Source organism: Pollicipes pollicipes, unplaced genomic scaffold, assembly GCF_011947565.3.
Source record: "Pollicipes pollicipes isolate AB1234 unplaced genomic scaffold, Ppol_2.1 Scaffold_1600;HRSCAF=1878_pilon_pilon_pilon, whole genome shotgun sequence".
NCBI lineage: Eukaryota > Metazoa > Arthropoda > Thecostraca > Pollicipedomorpha > Pollicipedidae > Pollicipes > Pollicipes pollicipes.
The window spans coordinates 7,995,695-8,013,304 of NW_023595962.1; the positions used below are offsets into that span (position 1 = coordinate 7,995,695).

General features: G+C 49.5%; 1 protein-coding gene across 1 annotated transcript in view; it reads right to left on the reverse strand.

The window, feature by feature from the left end:
• The window catches only part of LOC119093386 (opsin, blue-sensitive), a 71,185-nt gene extending 54,831 nt beyond the window's left edge, over positions 1-16,354 (reverse strand). The window contains exons 1-2 of the mRNA XM_037216344.1: positions 16,350-16,354; positions 15,764-15,970 (exon numbers count right to left, since the gene is read on the reverse strand). Coding sequence (XP_037072239.1) covers positions 15,764-15,970; positions 16,350-16,354 — 212 coding nt within the window. The remainder of the gene's footprint in view (positions 1-15,763; positions 15,971-16,349) is intronic.
• Between the last annotated feature and the right edge of the window lie 1,256 nt (positions 16,355-17,610).

Genomic DNA, 17,610 nt, shown 5'->3' on the forward strand with positions numbered 1-17,610 from the left:
GAAATGACGATAATATTACATTGCATGATCGATTCATTGTTACGAACGATGTTGATATTGGTGTAAAGGTCCCCACACGAAACAAGGATCATTAAACGGAAGCGGTAGGTTATTCATTGTTAAAACAATCTCAAAGTTATCGAAATATCAAGGGCATACCTAACATCTAGGAGTTTCATAAAAAAGCAAACCAAGATAGTGGCCAGATAGCGGCCCCTTTCTACATAATGCGAAAATGAGATGCAAGTGCTACCTATTTCCGGTAAGCGAAAGCAGACACATTCTCCAGTGCCAAACGCAAGATGATCTGCTAGGTGTGCATCGTGGCTGTTTTTTGCACGACTGGCTAGCTCGAGAGGTGTGACAAACTTCAGCCGTCTGTTGTAACGTATGACTGGCCAAGCCCGCACCATTTATATAGTTACGCCAGGAAGGGATACATGCACATAGGTATATGTGCCTAGCTCAAGGCCTCAAGGTCATGCTCCTGCACCTAGTCACAATCAAAGCTCCGGACTCAGGAAGAGAAACCCAACTCAAAGTGCAACTTGTGAGCATTTAATACCACCAGGTTTTTTGGTCAACATTAAACTTCTTATTTTGGGACGGAAGGCCATTTATTCCTCCGAAAATTATGCGAGTTAGACGGCTTAGAGAAGTAAAATCATCCTTGATTTCAACTCGTCCAACCGCAAACTTTTTAACTAATTTATCAACTTTATCATAAGCATCAGGTTATTCATATTGGTGTCCGCATATATTCTCACTGTACTTTCACGAGAGCTCTGAAAACACATCTCGTGAAAACAGATCTGCTTATTCGCCTGCGTGCGTTATATTGAAACACCAGCATAACTAAACAAGGTTCCACAACCGAAAACCTAGCGAACACCATCGCACATGCAAGCATACCCAGCTTTCAAAGCGCAGCGTACGGCATCGCGAAAACATGTCCGCTCTTTCGACAGTTCTAGTTGATTTCCATCAACGGAACCTAATAATCACCCCGGGTAGATGCGCCAACTAGCATTGGCGCGGCGCGTACTCATTATTTCCCTCCTGCGTCAAAATTTGCATCGATACAACATCGGATAACTCGCGCCAGACGACCCTGTGAGTTCGTCACTCGTTTTATCAGCATTGCCGATGCCTGTTGGTACTCGCTTTTGATATTACGTCATTTTGGCAACAGGTGGAAGCATCACGTTGAGTGAAGCAGGCACATAGATGGTATCAAACCACCTCTTTTATCACACAGTCAAACTCAATGCCACACCATACGCAAAACCGCCCGCGTGGAAAAAATCCTGGGTACGTTTCCGCAACGTCTAAACGTCACATTTCTCTTCCCTGCACGCCATGCAAAACGACCGCAAGACACCACCCAGCCCTCGCACGGAGCAGGACAAGGCAGCCGCCAGCAGCGCTCACACTCCTGCTATGCGCCGTTACCTGCGGACGGTGTAGCACGTCGCTCCGCCGGCGCCAAGGTCGGCCCCAGGAGATGCAGGCGCCGCGCGTCGGCCGCGACTGACGGACCGTCGACGACGACGCAGCACCGCCGCCGCCGCGACGTCCCCTCCCACTCCCCCCCCCCCCGGCCGCACGCCGCGCCGCACCGCGTGGCGGGCCTGCGCGCCGAGGCGTGTGCGTGTGTGTGTGTGTGTGTGTGTGTGTGTGTGTGTGTGTGTGAGTGTGCGTGTGTGTGTGTGTGTGTGTGTGTGTGTGTGTGGTGTGTGTGTGTGTGAGTGCGGTGTGTGTGTGTGTGTGTGTGTGTGTGTGTGTGTGTGTGTGGTGTGTGTGTGTGTGTGTGTGTGTGAGTGCGTGTGTGTGTGTGTGTGTGTGTGTGTGGTGTGTGTGTGTGTGTGTGTGTGTGTGTGTGTGTGTGTGTGTGTGTGTGTGTGTGTGTGTGTGTGTGTGTGTGTGTGTGTGTTTGTGTGTTCTTTTGGACCGTATGACGTGTGTGTGACGTGTGTGTGTGTGTGAATGCTGTGCTCGTTAGCGTCGCGGCTTTCATGTTGGGCGTCGCCACGAGGTCAGAAAGGATTACGCAATGCGTTCGATGTGACGTCATGATTTGGTAATGAATGCCGCTAGTTGGAAATGCCTCGTAATACTAATAACGAATTGAGTTTGCTCTGAATACACAGTTGCCGTAGGCTTATCCGGGTATCCCCCTAGTTGTCGCATTACTGTCTGTGAACCCAAGTCCCTGTACAGATTGCTCTGCTGACGTGGCTTTCGGACCAATATATTTGTGGACACAGATTGCTCCAAAAATCCTGACTGCCTACCCTGCGGAGCGATTCCACTTCCACGGTAATTTTGGCTGACATTTCACCTGACATGTCCGGTCAGGTGACATGTGACATGACATGACATGACAGCTCGCTCGCCCTATGACATGTCTGCCCTTCTGGCCAGCTGACTACTGACCGCCAAACGTCGATAAAATAAGCGCAGACTCCGTCACGCCAACCGACATGACCGGATCACGCTCAGCTAACGAATCTGCGTGCTTTCAACCGAGATACCAATGTGGCTAGTTCCGAATCCGATTGATTGTGTTCAACCGTGTATTGCCCGACGAACATGGCTTCGGCAACCGATGTGATGAGGGTACTGCTCATTATTTGGTGCAACATGCAAATAGGTGTGTTTTGTGCATTTGACAGTACTCGTTTGAAATTTATCACTGCATTTCCGCGGGCTGGCCTCTCACGAAGAGTGTCTGTATTTGGTAAGTGGGAAGCATTTTAAAATGCCTCAGGGGTTCGTTAGGGAAAACTGAGGGCTTGTTATGTGCCAGGCTGTGGTTCAGATTTACGTGGTTCTTTAGCTGCACTCGCCGTTTTCATTACCATATTCATTTAAATCAACCTGAAGCTTGTAGACGTTTCAGCTGAATTTTCTAAGCGTTGTGATGCGCTGGATGCATTGCACACTGCAAACCATTGAACAACGCATTTTTGTCCCGTTTGTCCAGAATAGGTACAGCAATGCCATTGCACCTCACACTCACTGGCTAAGACCTTAACGGCTTCAACAGAAAGTGACATAAGTTTGCAACATGTCCAGAAATGCGGTTCTTTTGCCGCTACAAGCGACGAAAGTGGTGCGTAGGATATCAGACCCCTCCACGCTCCTCTAACAACTTACCGCCTTGAAGTTACCGCCCTGAGTCCAACTTAGTTGCGTCCGATGGCTTCGGAAAAAACAAGCATGTTGTGACGACGCATCCAAGGCGCGTTGGCTGGCGTCCGGCCTCTGGGGTCTCCAGTGCTACAGCCGTCCGGGCTCATGTCAAGCCCGGCCAGCGAGCGGCGTCGGCGTCGACAGTCACAATACCCGTCAGCCCTCACAAAAGGGACTGACACAGAGCGTGGAAATACGCGTCGACCATCGCTGCGGTCGCACCCAGCAGCGGAGAGCCGGGAGAAGCGCGTGCAAGGCAAGTGCATAAAGGATCTGGGCAGATATGTGATTTATGTTTATTCTGCGGAATTTACTCGGAGTCCGACTCATAGTCATGACGCTATCACTGGCTTTGATGATGAAAGACTACACGAGTCTACAACAATTCCAACCCGCCACGACCGTGCTTGATTATGAAGTGGGATACACTCAGCTTAATTGCGGCTGCGACAGTGCAGAATGTTATTGGCAGTTATCACGTCACAGCGTCCCTGCATAAGAACATCATTTCCGGAGGAGGCTCGCTGAAATGCGCCCGGAAAATCGGCGCAAGAGCGACGAGTCGACGTTTGATACCGGGAGGGGCGGGGAAGACGCATATCATGTTGTCATATCTGCATAGAATGCACACATAACTCTGCCACTTCTCTCCATGTCAGAGGCACAATGCCAAGGTTTTGGTTATTGAGATACGCACCCTCTCCGTCCCCCCTCCCGCCACTGATGACCATTGCCAACGTCGCTTGTCTCACTGTCAAAACACACAGTTCTAAAAAACACCAAACACCAATCGAGCATTAATTAAATGAATTGGCCTATAAAGGCTTCTTTCTTCACAGTACACTGTTGCTAGTTTGTGTTGTCTTGGCCGGTGCAATGCCGCTTTTCGTCCAGTTGAGGCGTGCATAGTGCATCCATGTACATACCTATATATATATATATATATATATATATATATATATATATATATATATATATATATATATATATATCTATATATAGCTTTTCTATAGATATTTCTGTAGAGATCAGACCAGATGGCGAAAGATCTGAGAAAAACGCTCGTCCGAACGGCCTGGGAGACTGCCAACGCCCTGCAGACTTCTTGCCGCCTCTCAGTATGTGGGCAGACAGTCCGCCCTAGATTCCTTGCAGGGCCTCGGCCACGGGTCACGGGTCGAAGAGGGGATCGATGCTTTTACAATCCGTTCATTTTTAATCAGGGTGTGTTACCTCCCCCAAGCAAAAAAAAAACATGATTCGTGACCCACCCATATGTGCCAGAACTGAAGTTTGCATCTTTTTTACAAAAAATTCACATTATCACAGTTGCAATTTTCCTCGGAAAAGTACTGCTTGTTGTTAGCACTCTATTCTGTGAATCCTCGAAAGGGCGCCACAGCCGAATTTTGCCCTTAATCGCGCTCAGGAGGGACACAATTGCCTTATATGCATATATATATATATATATATATATATATATATATATATATATATATAACTGGCCCCTGTGACACAAATCAGCTAAACGCTGAATGTACCCTCAAGGTGAAAGGCTGCAACGTGGATAGATATCTTAGCGATGAAGTTGGCGCATGCTTTGATATTGACGGAATTAGACCAGTTATGACATGCAGATAACTAAATTCATCTGCAGCTGTCTCATGAGAACACAGCACCGGGATTGGGACGACAAAATTGTTGGGGCCTAGTCTGTCGCTCAGTTGTGCTTACCTCATCTGCTGGATATGACGGTCTACTCGAAACGAAAAGGTTGATTACTGGACATGTTTTGGGTGTTACATCCTTCTGTTGGTAACATCAATGAATATCATCCCGTCACAACCAAGAAAGCCTCATAAACACTCAACTTGAAGAATGGCTGCATTTCAAAGACAGTTTTGCAATACTTTATTATATCCTAACTTTCGAAACCACAAGTTTGTTAGCCGCTCCAGAAACTTTGCCATTCAGATGTTCAGCATCGCTGAACAAAACTCCTAGCTGTATGTACACCTTGATCGCCTTTTTATTGCCGCCCTTGCCTTAACAGCCCGGACAGCTGTCTGAAGCGGGCTTTAACTCCATCTGAAAAACGCCATGGTGTCTGACATTGCAAATGAAAAATAATACGCCATCCGGGTCGTATTGACGTCAGCCGCCTCCATTATCGCCTCTCTTCGCCTGGCTGGTCCCCGTCTGGCACGACTCAGATCATGGTAACAGTGCACCACGGCGCGGAAAAAAGGTCAAAACTTCCTCAGGAGTGGGAAGATGAACGTCAATACGATGAACAATCGCATCTTTTGATTAGAAATCGCTCGTCAAATCTTAACGGGTTATCACAGTTTACAGCCAGCATGATGAAAGAGGCTAGGAACAGTTTAAAGTAAGTAAACACTACACACTCAGGATGACCCCTCCCCCGAAGGCTTTTCCGGAGTGATTTCCGAAAGACGCAGTGATGCCGCCTAAAACATTGCACAGCCGTAGGAAACTGAATAGCAGATCTTTTAAGGTAAAAATATGGATTTACCTTGCAAGGTCGCTGTCCTATGGAAGGTCAAAGTCAGGCCTTGGCTGTCAGTGAAGGGAATTTCTAGGGAATCATTCAATGTGATGCAACAACGGAGTGTTAGACGAGGTCATGCATATCTGGGATAGTTTCTTCGTCAATAGTAAAATTTAATTAAGAATTACAACCAACCATATTGATAAGTGTCAGGTGTGGAGTTAAGAACGAGGTCAAAGCTAACCTGCTTTTTTACTCGGGAGCTTGGTTTTATGAGGTGGTTTCTGATGCCCACTTTAAAGTTCGTGATGATAGGGACCATAGCAGACATGTTCCATGGACTTTTAAAGGCCAGAGTGGGTCATCGAGCTAAAATGACCCATATCAGCATTTCGTTTTTTTTAGGAGCATACCGCCTAGTGTAAATCCTGACGCTTATTCGAATGACAGTATAGGAGCAGTCTCGTAGGCATTTGGTCATGTTGACCTCATTACGGTCAAACTAGGTCACTGGCATTACTGAAATATTGCTTGGAGCACGCTGCTGGCTTCATGGTGGTTGTATAAGGAGTTCTGGGTGTACTTGAAGCAGCAATTTGGAGTTTGACCTCGTTCGACCCAATTTGACCCGAAGGTCATGACCTAGTTACATACATTTCAAGGTGTTTGATGCTGTTGAGTTCACTCACCGCTATATTTACGTTACGAATTAGGCGTTTGTAACTATCTTAGTTTTTGAGATCTCAGGGGTTTCAAACTGACCTCAACTGGGGCGATGGACATTCAACCAGCCATCCTGACGCGCATTAAGGAAGCATTTCTTTGAGAGCACGTTCGAGTCTCTTGAGACGCTCGCTATTTCTCATCCGCAACTGGCATGTCCCGACGTCAGCGGACAGGGCGGACCGTGCGGAGAAACGCCCTGTATTTTCGCTACAAAATTCTGCGTTGACCCGAAGTTTGAAGGTCGGGTGGTGCCCTCAGGGCTGAAACGACCGGCAGTGCCAAGCCTGGGCGTTAATTCCAGCAATACATCCAGTCTGAATGGGAGATTGGCTTGAAGGCTTTGACTGAGACCAAACATTGCTGCAAGGCTTGTCTGTCTCCCTATTTGTATTGCAATGTGCTATTATTTCGCCGCGTTGGGTTATTACCTGGCCGCATGAGTTCAGGTTTCAGTGCGGGCGTAAAAATGGAACCGCTTTACTTTGCTTTACTATACTCATGCTGCGCGCTGCATGAAGCTGAAGCTAGAAACACAACAATAACACGAAGCAACAGTCTGATAAGGAGCAGGCGCATAGATAATTCAAGTTCAGGAAAATCAAACGACTGAATCTCCGAAAGTGAGAAAAATACGTCACGCTGTTGCGAGAGTCAGAACATCTGTGGGGGAAAATCAGGATGGCATCTGGCACAGTTTTGTGGTGCTTTTTGACATGTCTAGTGCCTGCGTCATTTCAGTTGCAAATGTTCATTTTCATTTTTTATTAATGACTATAATATTCTGTTATGCATAGCGCCCGCGTTATTTCAGCTTCGAATATTCCTTTTCATTTTTCATTAACGAAGTCAGCAACTGTAATTTGTCTAGTGCCTGGGTCATTTCCATTGCGGAGAGTTCTTTTCATTTTTTATCAATGCATTAAATGATTCGAATTCCATTTAATTCATTTCGTAATATTCTTCAAATAATACGTAGGATCAGTCCACGCACTTCCGCAACGAGCACTTTGCATAGCAAGTATTGTCGCGCAAACCTGCATGGAAAAATTTGGGGGGAGACTTTGGGGGGGGGGGCCTAAAAGAACCCGTCGCGTGCAGCAATGCTCCCTGGCCTCAACGTGTCAGCGAGTACCGCTGAGCGGCGCAGCGGAGCTGCAGCTACGTCCTGCCTCCAGAAACATTGCGGTGTTATTTTAGGACCTTAATCAAGGCTATGCTAACAACAATTTTTCCCTCCGCCTTAATTTGCCTAATAGCGACAAATGCGGCGAATTTATCAGACACGTGCTTGCTCGCAGAGCCTCCAAACAGACTTTTGCATTTCCTGCTGGCGACTGACATCCGTCGAGTTTTGCATTTGGGCCGTATGATCGCAACGTGCCCCAGCTGAACTCTGCATCAGGCCGCCACCGTTGCGTTTGCCGTTATCCTGTATTCATTACGACTTGTGTCTCATGCATGGCATTTGCTGGTTTTTTCCTTCTTTCCTGTCGCGGTGTTAAACTGTAAGTGTCGCGTGAAGAAACCGCTTGAATCTACTGCGTTTCGACATTGCGTTCATGGTAAGCCTGAAGGCATACATGACAACTATTTCCCAAGCAACGGCCGATGGAAACTTCGGGTGGGGGTATGTTTAAAATCATGTCACATGGAATCAACGGATATCATGCAAAAAGTAGTTGCCTCGCAGTGGTGAACACTTGTGTCTACCTCTGGCCGTGCCCAAATCAATGGTGGATGTAGTATGCGCGGAGTTGGTGAGGTAAAAAATGTGCAAGCACACGCCTGGTGCAGTGTTGAGGCACGTATAGATCATAGCAACTGACTCATCTCCCCATAATTGCGAGCATGTACCTGAACCTGCCCTTGGGACTTAATGAGCCCGTGTGTACAGCATTTAAACCCGACAGCAGCCAGCATGTGGGTCAATGGCACCAGGATTTCAGCACTAGCTTAGCCGTCAGGGCGTCGATTCGTCGAGACTCATCCCTCCTGCCAGCTTCTCCACATCCGCCCGCGGTGATCCAAGGTCTGCAATAATTATGGCAAATCATAATTGATCACGTTTTGAAGACCCGAACGTTTCAGTGGGCGTCGGCTTAAGAAAGTCAGCTGTCAGTACAAGCCTCTAGAAAGATGACTCCTGAAACTACCTCCTGACAATGTAGGCTGACAATACTGTGTTGGGATCTGTCTAGTTCACAGGCAGTGTCACCGAATCTCTACACAATGGATGACAAATTAATATCACCAGAGGCAGAAAACGAGAGGGAGCCGAACCAATCCCTCATGAACATAGGCGCCGGTTACGACAAATCAAATGGGATATGATGCAAGCCACGCCCAGTGAAATGAACTGCAACCTACATATCTCCATAAAATCATACGCATCAAACGACACTCTGCTTATCTCCTGCATCTGTGTGCGTCAATGCAGTGTACGTTTTTTCGTTCTTTTTTAATGAGACCTCATTGTAATGCATAAATATCTTATTTGCAGGCATATATATATATATATATATATATATATATATATATATATATATATATATATAACGACAGGCATATAACACATCTAACATACATAACATATATAACATATATCACATATATAACAGGCATATAACGACACTGCTGATCTCCTGCATCTGTGTGCGTCAATGCAGTGTACGTTTTTTCGCTCTTTTTTAATGAGACCTCATTGTAATGCATAAATATCTTATTTGCAAGTATTAGGGATGCTAGGCTTTGTAACACAGCGTCCGGTTCAGATCTAATGCATCGATGTAGTACACCCTCAATTTGATACGTATTTGGTCAGCACTGCTGAAAAGCAGCGAAAATGAGCGTGTTCATTGGAAACACTCACAACCTGCACACGTCTGCTCAAATACCATAATTAAAGACAAGCTGCTGAGCCTTACTTGGAATCTGTTCTTCAACCTCAGCGTTCACGCGCTGTGATGGCTCTCCTGAGGGTCCCTGGCGGACGATTTGGGCAGCTCATTTTTGGCGAGTGGCGAGTGGCGAGTGGCGAAGTCCTGCGCTGGAAGTTAGTTACAGCTGCGCCCGAGTAACGGCTTTGGGAGGAGACGGATACGGTCGGTCGATCGCGCCGCGACAATCGGTTTTGCGGAGTGACCGGGGTATGGACAATTTAGCTAGCGGGGCAGGACTGACGGTCTCCGCATCCTGAGGAGACAGTGCTGCAGGTCTCCACAGCCTGAGGAGACAGGGCTGCAGGTCTCCGCAGCCTGACGGGACAGGGCTGCCGATCGCCGTAGCCTGACGGGACAGGGCTGCAGGTCTCCGCAGCCCGAGGAGACAGGGCTGCCGGTCTCCGCAGCCTGACGGGGCCGGGCGTCCGGTCTCCGCAGTCTAGTGGGACGGGGCTGCAGGTCTCCGCAGCCTGAGGAGACGGGGCTGCAGGTCTCCGCAGCCTGAGGAGACAGGGCTGCTGGTCTTCGCAGCCTGAAGAGACAGGGCTGCCGGTCTCCGCAGCCTGTGGAGACGGGGCTGCCGGTCTCCGCAGCCTGAGGAGACAGGGCGCCCGGTCTCCGCATTCTGACGGGACAGGGCTGCCGGTCTCCGCAGCCTGAAGAGACAGGGCGTCCGGCCTCCACAGCAGCAGCAGCCCCCCCCCCCCCCCCTTCCCTCTCCGAAGCAGTGTGGTCCAGATATTTCAAGCAGCACCTTCCAGACATTCGGGCCTTTGAAGTAAAATAGATGGACTAATGTGGCTTCAAACACACATCCGGAAAAACTAAGTGACATCTTGGAGGAACAAGAGCCTTAAGTTTAAAGTATAGGTGCGTGCGTCAATTTCATTATAAGTCTAAATGATCCGCTCGCCTTTCTTACATAACCGCCGCAGCTCTCCTGGCAGTTTGTGCTGTCTCCTTCCCACTTTTCCATTTTCCGCTTATTTGGCTCACGCCGATTGCAGATTACGAAAGAGATTGTGGACTGAGCCCAACCCGACGTCACCAAGAGAGACCGGTCCGGCCAAACCGGGCCCGGCCAGTCACGCCACTGACAATCTCACTTCTCAGCAATCACTGACCGTGTCGGTGTGAAGGTCTGGACAAGAATTGGACAATTGTTTTTTTTTAGGCTGCTTCGTGATATTCGTGACGTATTTGTGTGCGAGGTAACTGGACATGGAGACATCATATTCTTGTCACCTCGTGGTGTCTCGGGAATTTTGTCCTTCCCCTGAAAGGAACATGGAATACTTGAAGTTAAAACCTTTTAAGCGCACCTGGAGGTTCAGTACGACACTTGAACCGCAGGCATGTGAGCTGTCACTGCGCATCAATTTGTCGAACTGCTTTGACCCGGGCCTCAGGCCGAAACATGAATATATCCTAATTTTTTATGGTAGTAAGCCAAGCTTCAGACAGGTAACTTCCTTAAGCCGACGCTTACTGAAGAGTTCGGATCCTGAATACGAAGCCAATAAGCATTTGTCGTAATTATTGCAGGCTTTGGATCACTATAGGCGTATGTAGAGACATTGTCTTTATGTATTATGAAGGAATAATGCCAGCGTTCCTGCTATGATGTATATATAATGTTCCTCGTTGCTGGACATAAATTCTTACCTAATCCTGGGAAGCTGGAGCTGGATTCATTTGTCTACGAACACCACACCCAGATCTCCCGTTAGCACTGGTTCGTTTGCAAACATCAGACATTGGCCCCTGGTTCCCATCGGCTCCTTCACAAGCGCTATATTCGCTTCCTGGTTTTTATTGGTTCTTTCACAAACACGGGTCTCTAGTTTCTGGCTTCCGTAGATTCTCTCACAAACACCAGGCCCTGATGCCTGTCCCCGATTGGTTCCCTGGTAAAAAGCTAGCCTGAAGCCGCCTGGTTACAGAGTCTAGTTTCTGTTTCCCATAGGCCTCTGTTACACACCAGACTCGGGCTCCTGCCTCTCATTGGTTTACTCACAAAACACTAGATACTAGTTCCTGGCTCATATATTTAAAGGATAAGCAGGGATTACAGAACAAGTCAAGACCTGGTGTATGGCAGGCTTCGTGCTCAATTGTGTTTTTTTTTTTGCATGAAGCTTTTGCTGAATTTGTTTAGTCATGGAATATGACGTATATATTTTCTTGGAAAACTTCATATTATCGACATGTCCACATGCATCAGATTTCTTCTGTAATAGACGTGTCATTACCAGGTTTGTCAAAAACCAACATGTGGATAAGCGCTGGCTGCTAACACGATTTCATTTGAGTTTCCGTTTTCTGGACTTTCTGATGTGACGGTATGCTGGGTTATATTCCTTTTTGATTCCTCCAAAGTGGATCTTGGCTCGTGATGAATACCCACACCTAGTGTCCCAGTGCTGAATCCCGGTTCCAGCTGGATCTCCAACGCGATGCCAAACTGGGCCAGAATCAAGAGCCCGAAACCAGTTCCCAGGAATGAATTTTAGGAACCAGGCACACCATTGCCTATCCGAATGCGTTCACAAACGTGAACAGTCTTCTCGCCCAGGTTTGGCCAGGATCCGAACGAGGACCTTCGGCATGGTGATTAAGCGCACGTTCTGCTACCACCCCGCTTGTCCCACTCCCCCGCACAAGGCGTGCTGCTGGCTGATCACATCGATCGCATCGATCGTATTGATTAGTCGAATTCCACGTGTTCAGAACGTATGAAGGCATCTTCGCTTTGGTCCACTGAAGCTCCCGCTAATTTGCATTGTGCGATGTCATAATCGCCCAGCATTTGTGCCTTAGTACTTTCATATTGACTCATTTGGTCTGTTTGTGATCCAATTTTCGGTAATGCACGAATCAAAAGGCGTGCAAACCGGCCTGTGAGAGCGTTCGTTAATACCACATTCGCAGCTGACTCATGTCTGTCTGGAGCTAGCTGACTGCCGCCTTCCTATGACCAGCTGACTGACTCCTGTCTGTGACCAGCTGACTGACTTCTGTCTGTGACCAGCTGACTGACCTCTGTCTGTGACCAGCTGACTGACCTCTGTCTGTGACCAGCTGACTGACCTCTGTCTGTGACCAGCTGACTGACCTCTGTCTGTGACCAGCTGACTGACCTCTGTTTGTGACCAGCTGACTGATCTCTGTCTGTGACCAGCTGACTGACCTCTGTCTGTGACCAGCTGACTGACTTCTGTCTGTGACCAGCTGACTGACTTCTGTTTGTGACCAGCTTACTGACCTCTGTCTGTGACCAGCTGACTGACCTTTGTCTGTGACCAGCTTACTGACCTCTGTCTGTGACCAGCTGACTGACCTTTGTCTGTGACCAGCTTACTGACCTCTGTCTGTGACCAGCTGACTGACCTCTGTCTGTGACCAGCCGACAAACCTCTGTCCGTGACCAGCTGACTGACTTCCATCGGTAACCAGCTGACTGGCCTCTGCCTGTGACCGGCCGACTGACTTCTGTCAGTAACCAGCTGATTGATGCCTGGTTCTAGCTAGCTGATTAGCGTCTGTATGCATCCAGCTGACTGATATCTGCCTGTGGTCAGCTGGCTGCTGTCTCACGCAATCAGCTGACTGACGTTCACCCGCTAAGTGATGACAGTGTATGGTGTATAGAGCTCTTAATGGATTGATTAAATCCATGGCTATCGGCAAGGTCAATGACTGTATATGCCGTATATAGGCTGTATAGATATATAGGCTGTATATAAGACAGATGTGGAAGACCTCCAAGCGAGACGGATGATGACTAGATTGGATTCAGTACTCCGCACAGCCTGTATTAATATGCAGTGGATGAGCTGGGTGTACGATGTCAGTTTAAGGAGCGGCAAATGTGAATATTACGGTTAACTACAACATGTCATGCGGGACCAGACTGAAAGGCACTGGGCTGGAACACCTTAGATTAAGAGGCTATTAAAGTATTTTTTCAGACAGATTGCACAAAAAAAACAATGTTCCTCTCTCCAATGGAACCTTTCGACCACTTTGTCTTCACATAGGAGCTCGGTCACGAGCCCCAGCGGCGGTCAATGACGTGCGGCTCGCTCTGACATATTCGCATATTCCCGTCATTGTACCCTGCCGATAAGCCCATGCGTGTGCCCGGTCAGCACCAACACTTGATGTGATGGGATGCGACCGGGCAAGCCTGCAATCTTGGGAGGCTGAAATTAGAAAGATCTTTGGCTAAATTCTTGTTTTTTCGGTACGTGTACGGCTCATGCTATTCTCACTGGTAGAGCACTTTAGCAGCTCAGCAACCTCGATTTGCAATAGACGACGATGTTATGAGGGACATTGCGACATGGTCGCATGGGTGTCTTTCGCCAAAAATTAGAACCGTTTTTCTTAAGAAGAAAAATAAGCTTCATACAACACGTGTCGTTTTTAAAATTGATTCCATCGAAACGTAAAACGCACGTCACACAGTGTGTTATTAACGGAGCCAATGCGTGATAAATTATATCAATAATCTCGCACATGAACCCATTTAAGTCATCAATAACTTTCAATAACAATGATATTCTCAAGATTCTACGATGATGTAAAAATGGGTCCATGCTGTTAAAATCATTGAGCCACGTATCGAATATGTTGGCAGCTGGAGTATGCGGTGCAGGTTCCAGAGCCGCCTGTGATCCAACCCTGAGTCCGCCCCTGCAGATGGCGTATTCGGTGTAGGCTCCAGAACCGCACGTAGCTGTTCCCGGAGTCCGCCCCTGCAGCTGGAGTGTACGGTGTAGGTTCCAGAACCCCCTGTAGTCTGTCCCTGAGTCCGCCCCTGCAGCTGGAGTATGCGGTGTAGGCTCGAGAGCCGCCTGTGATTCAGCCCTGAGTCCGCCCCTGCAGCTGAAGTATGCGGTGCATGCTCCAGAGCCGCCTGTGAGCCAGCTCTGAGTCCGCCCCTGCCTGCAGCTGGAGTATGCGGTGTAGGCTCCAGAACCGCCTGTGATCCAGCCCTGAGTCCGCCCCTGCAGCTTGAGTATTCGGTGTAGGCTCCATAACCGCACGTAGCCGGTCCCTGAGTCCGCCCCTGCAGCTGGAGTGTGCGGTGTAGGTTCCAGAACCCCCTGTAGCCGGTCCCTGAGTTCGCCCCTGCAGCTGGAGTGTGCGGTGTAGGTTCCAGAACCCCCCGGTCGTCGGTACCTGAGTCCGCCCCTGCAGCTGGAGTATTCGGTGTAGGCTCCAGAACCGCACGTAGCCGGTCCCTGAGTCCGCCCCTGCAGCTGGAGTGTGCGGTATAGGTTCCAGAATCCCCTGTAGTCGGTACCTGAGTCCGCCCCTGCAGCTGGAGTATGCGGTGTAGGCTGCAGAACCGCCTGTAGTCGGTCCCTGAGTCCGCCCCTGCAGCCGGAGTATACGGCGCAGGCTTCAGAACCGCCTGTGGTTCGTCCCTGAATTCGCCCCTGCAGCTGGAGTATGCGGTGTAGGCTGAAGAACCGCCTGTGGTCGGCCCCTGAGTCCGCCCCTGCGGCTGGAGTATGCGGTGTAGGCTGAAGAACCGCCTGTAGTCGGTCCCTGAGTCCCCCCTGCAGCTGGAGTATGCGGCGCAAGCCTCTGATTGCCGATAAGGGACGTCCACTCGTCGTAAACGGCGCCCATTGCGACAAACGAGTACCGTCATCCCCTGATTGCCGAGAGAACTGGGCCCCGGAGAGCCGACTCGTCGCGGCCTCACGCAAACGCTCTCCGATAGGCTCGTGTGACGGACGGCACAGCAAACGTGACGGAGAGTAAGCGCCAGTCGTTGGTTCTTCTCATGGAGGTGTATATCTCATAGATTATATCATTTTTATTCTTAGTTAGACATGCACTGTGTTTGTTGTAGCAGTGGCTGGCCACTGTTCCTTGTTAAATCCCCTGAATGCTGGTCTCCTGCAAAAACTGTGGGCTCCTGTTTCAAAAAAAATCTGAAAAATGGAGTGGAATCATCGGCAGGCAATTTTGAATCCGCTTCCGCCATCTTTTCGATAAAGTCATGTTGCTGAAATATGAACACACCCATATTTCAATTTTCCTGTGTTTTCTCCGAGGAATGAGGCTATTACTTCTGTCTTATTTATGTGAATAATGTTCCACGCCTGCGTTGAAGAACTTCCGTAATTTTAGACGCAATGGAGTCTGCTCGCTGTCAGAGAGCTTCTTAACGAACTCCAATCTCTCAAATCCAACCCGATCCAGGCACTTGCGATACGCTCACATCATCAACGCATCATCAAGTTACATTGTCAGAGACCGGGGCCTTCTTTTTGCTATTCAAAACGCACGGCCGCAATCTAAAAGCGTAGGACTCCCGTGACTGCGTGAAAGGAGTGCTGCAGTGGTCGAGGGTGCGGCGCGGTCGCGGAACCGGAACCGCTCCTCGCTAGCAGTGGTCGAGGGTGCGGCACGGTCGCGGAACCGCTCCTCGCTAGCAGTGGTCGAGGGTGTGGCGCGGTCGCGGAACCGCTCCTCGCTAGCAGTGGTCGAGGGTGCGGCACGGTCGCGGAACCGGAACCACTCCTCGCTAGCAGTGGTCGAGGGTGCGGCGCGGTCGCGGAACCGGAACCGCTCCTCGCTAGCGGTGGGCGAGGGTGCGGCGCGGTCGCGGAACCGGAACCGTTCCTCGCTAGCAGTGGTCGAGGGTGCGGCGCGGTCGCGGAACCGGAACCGCTCCTCGCTAGCGGTGGGCGGGGGTGCGGCGCGCTCGCGGAACCGCTCCTCGCTAGCAGTGGTCGAGGGTGCGGCGCGGTCGCGGAACCGGAACCGCTCCTCGCTAGCAGTGGGCGAGGGTGCGGCGCGGCCGCGGAACCGCTCCTCGTTATGTGTGCGCAAAGATAAGAGCCCGATGGCTCTGTGAGGTGCCTTCGGTGACAGGTCAGGCGTCAGGTCAGGTCGGATCGGGTCGGTGACCTAAGGTTAGGCGTTATGGAGTCCGACACTCAGCGAACACGGACCGCATCACGGTTGCGTAGTAGACATCGAAGCGAAGTAAACAGGAATGCCTTTCAACTTCGATTGAGCAATGGTGGCTCTGCGTTAGCATGAAGGTCTCGCCCAGCCGGCGCATCCCATTGCATTCCGTAACAGCGGCGAATTCACCGTTTGGTTCAAGTGACTTGATATGACTTTCCCCACAAACACGGCTTGTAACTAGAGCGGCAACAAAATAATTACAGGAAAACCACGTTCACAAGCCTGTCTACTTAAGCATGACCCCAATATAATCGCTTGGTACACCGCAGCCAATGGCTGTGTCCTTCTGCGCAAACGTCATACATCGCTCGCGTTTTTTTACTGCTGACACTTGTCAGAAACCCTGCAAGAAATTGGCTGAGACCCGACGTTAAAAACAGACGAGCACTGGCTGTCACCGCCGCCGCCGCCGCAGTCGCTGCTCTTACGAGGATGAACTGGGCGGGCCTTGGCTTCCCAGATGTCGCTCAGTATCCGCCGACCTGGTTTGATTTACTAGCCCCTCGGGCGGCAGCGTTTCATAATGGATCCCCGTCGCGTATGAGCGGCTTTGCTGGACCACGCCAGGTGGTGTGCACGAGATGTGATGTTGAGTGGTGTGTCATGATGAGTGAGTGATGTCAGGTGATGTGAGTTCTCTGGACTTCACATAGCTCGGCAGGGGGAAAATAGTGGCTATTTGACCGAGTTATAAAAGTGGTCCCTGACAAACACAAGCGTAACCAATATACTGAAGATCACCTTGGTTGTCACAGATGATCACAAATAGCCATTTGACTCTGACTGAAATACATCAAATCAACGGATGCCATATCAAGGTGATTTTTAGGTAGACCTTTTAGCTGTAGGTAGAGGATACGTAAGAACATCCTAGCATGTGCATGCTGGATGTTCTGTGTATACGTTGCATGCACACTGACGCGATGCAGGGGGCTGCATGCGTAGAAATATTTCAAACATCTGCTGCCAAACTATCTGCTAAATTTTTCAACCGCTCATACCGATAGTCTTTGATGCACGTGCAAACCAGCGATTTTTTAGGGTGAACAAATCTCTCCTTGGCCCAAAACAATTGAAGCATCGACGAGGTCTTCAGAAATAGACACGTGCGTCTTTCCGGAAAGGGAGCTCATGATTCGGCAACATTTGACGAGCCTTCATAGGGTTGAACGCTTGTTAAATAAACGCAGGTTTCGGCTACGTGAAGTCACCTTTATTCATATTTCTTCCATTTGGGCTCAC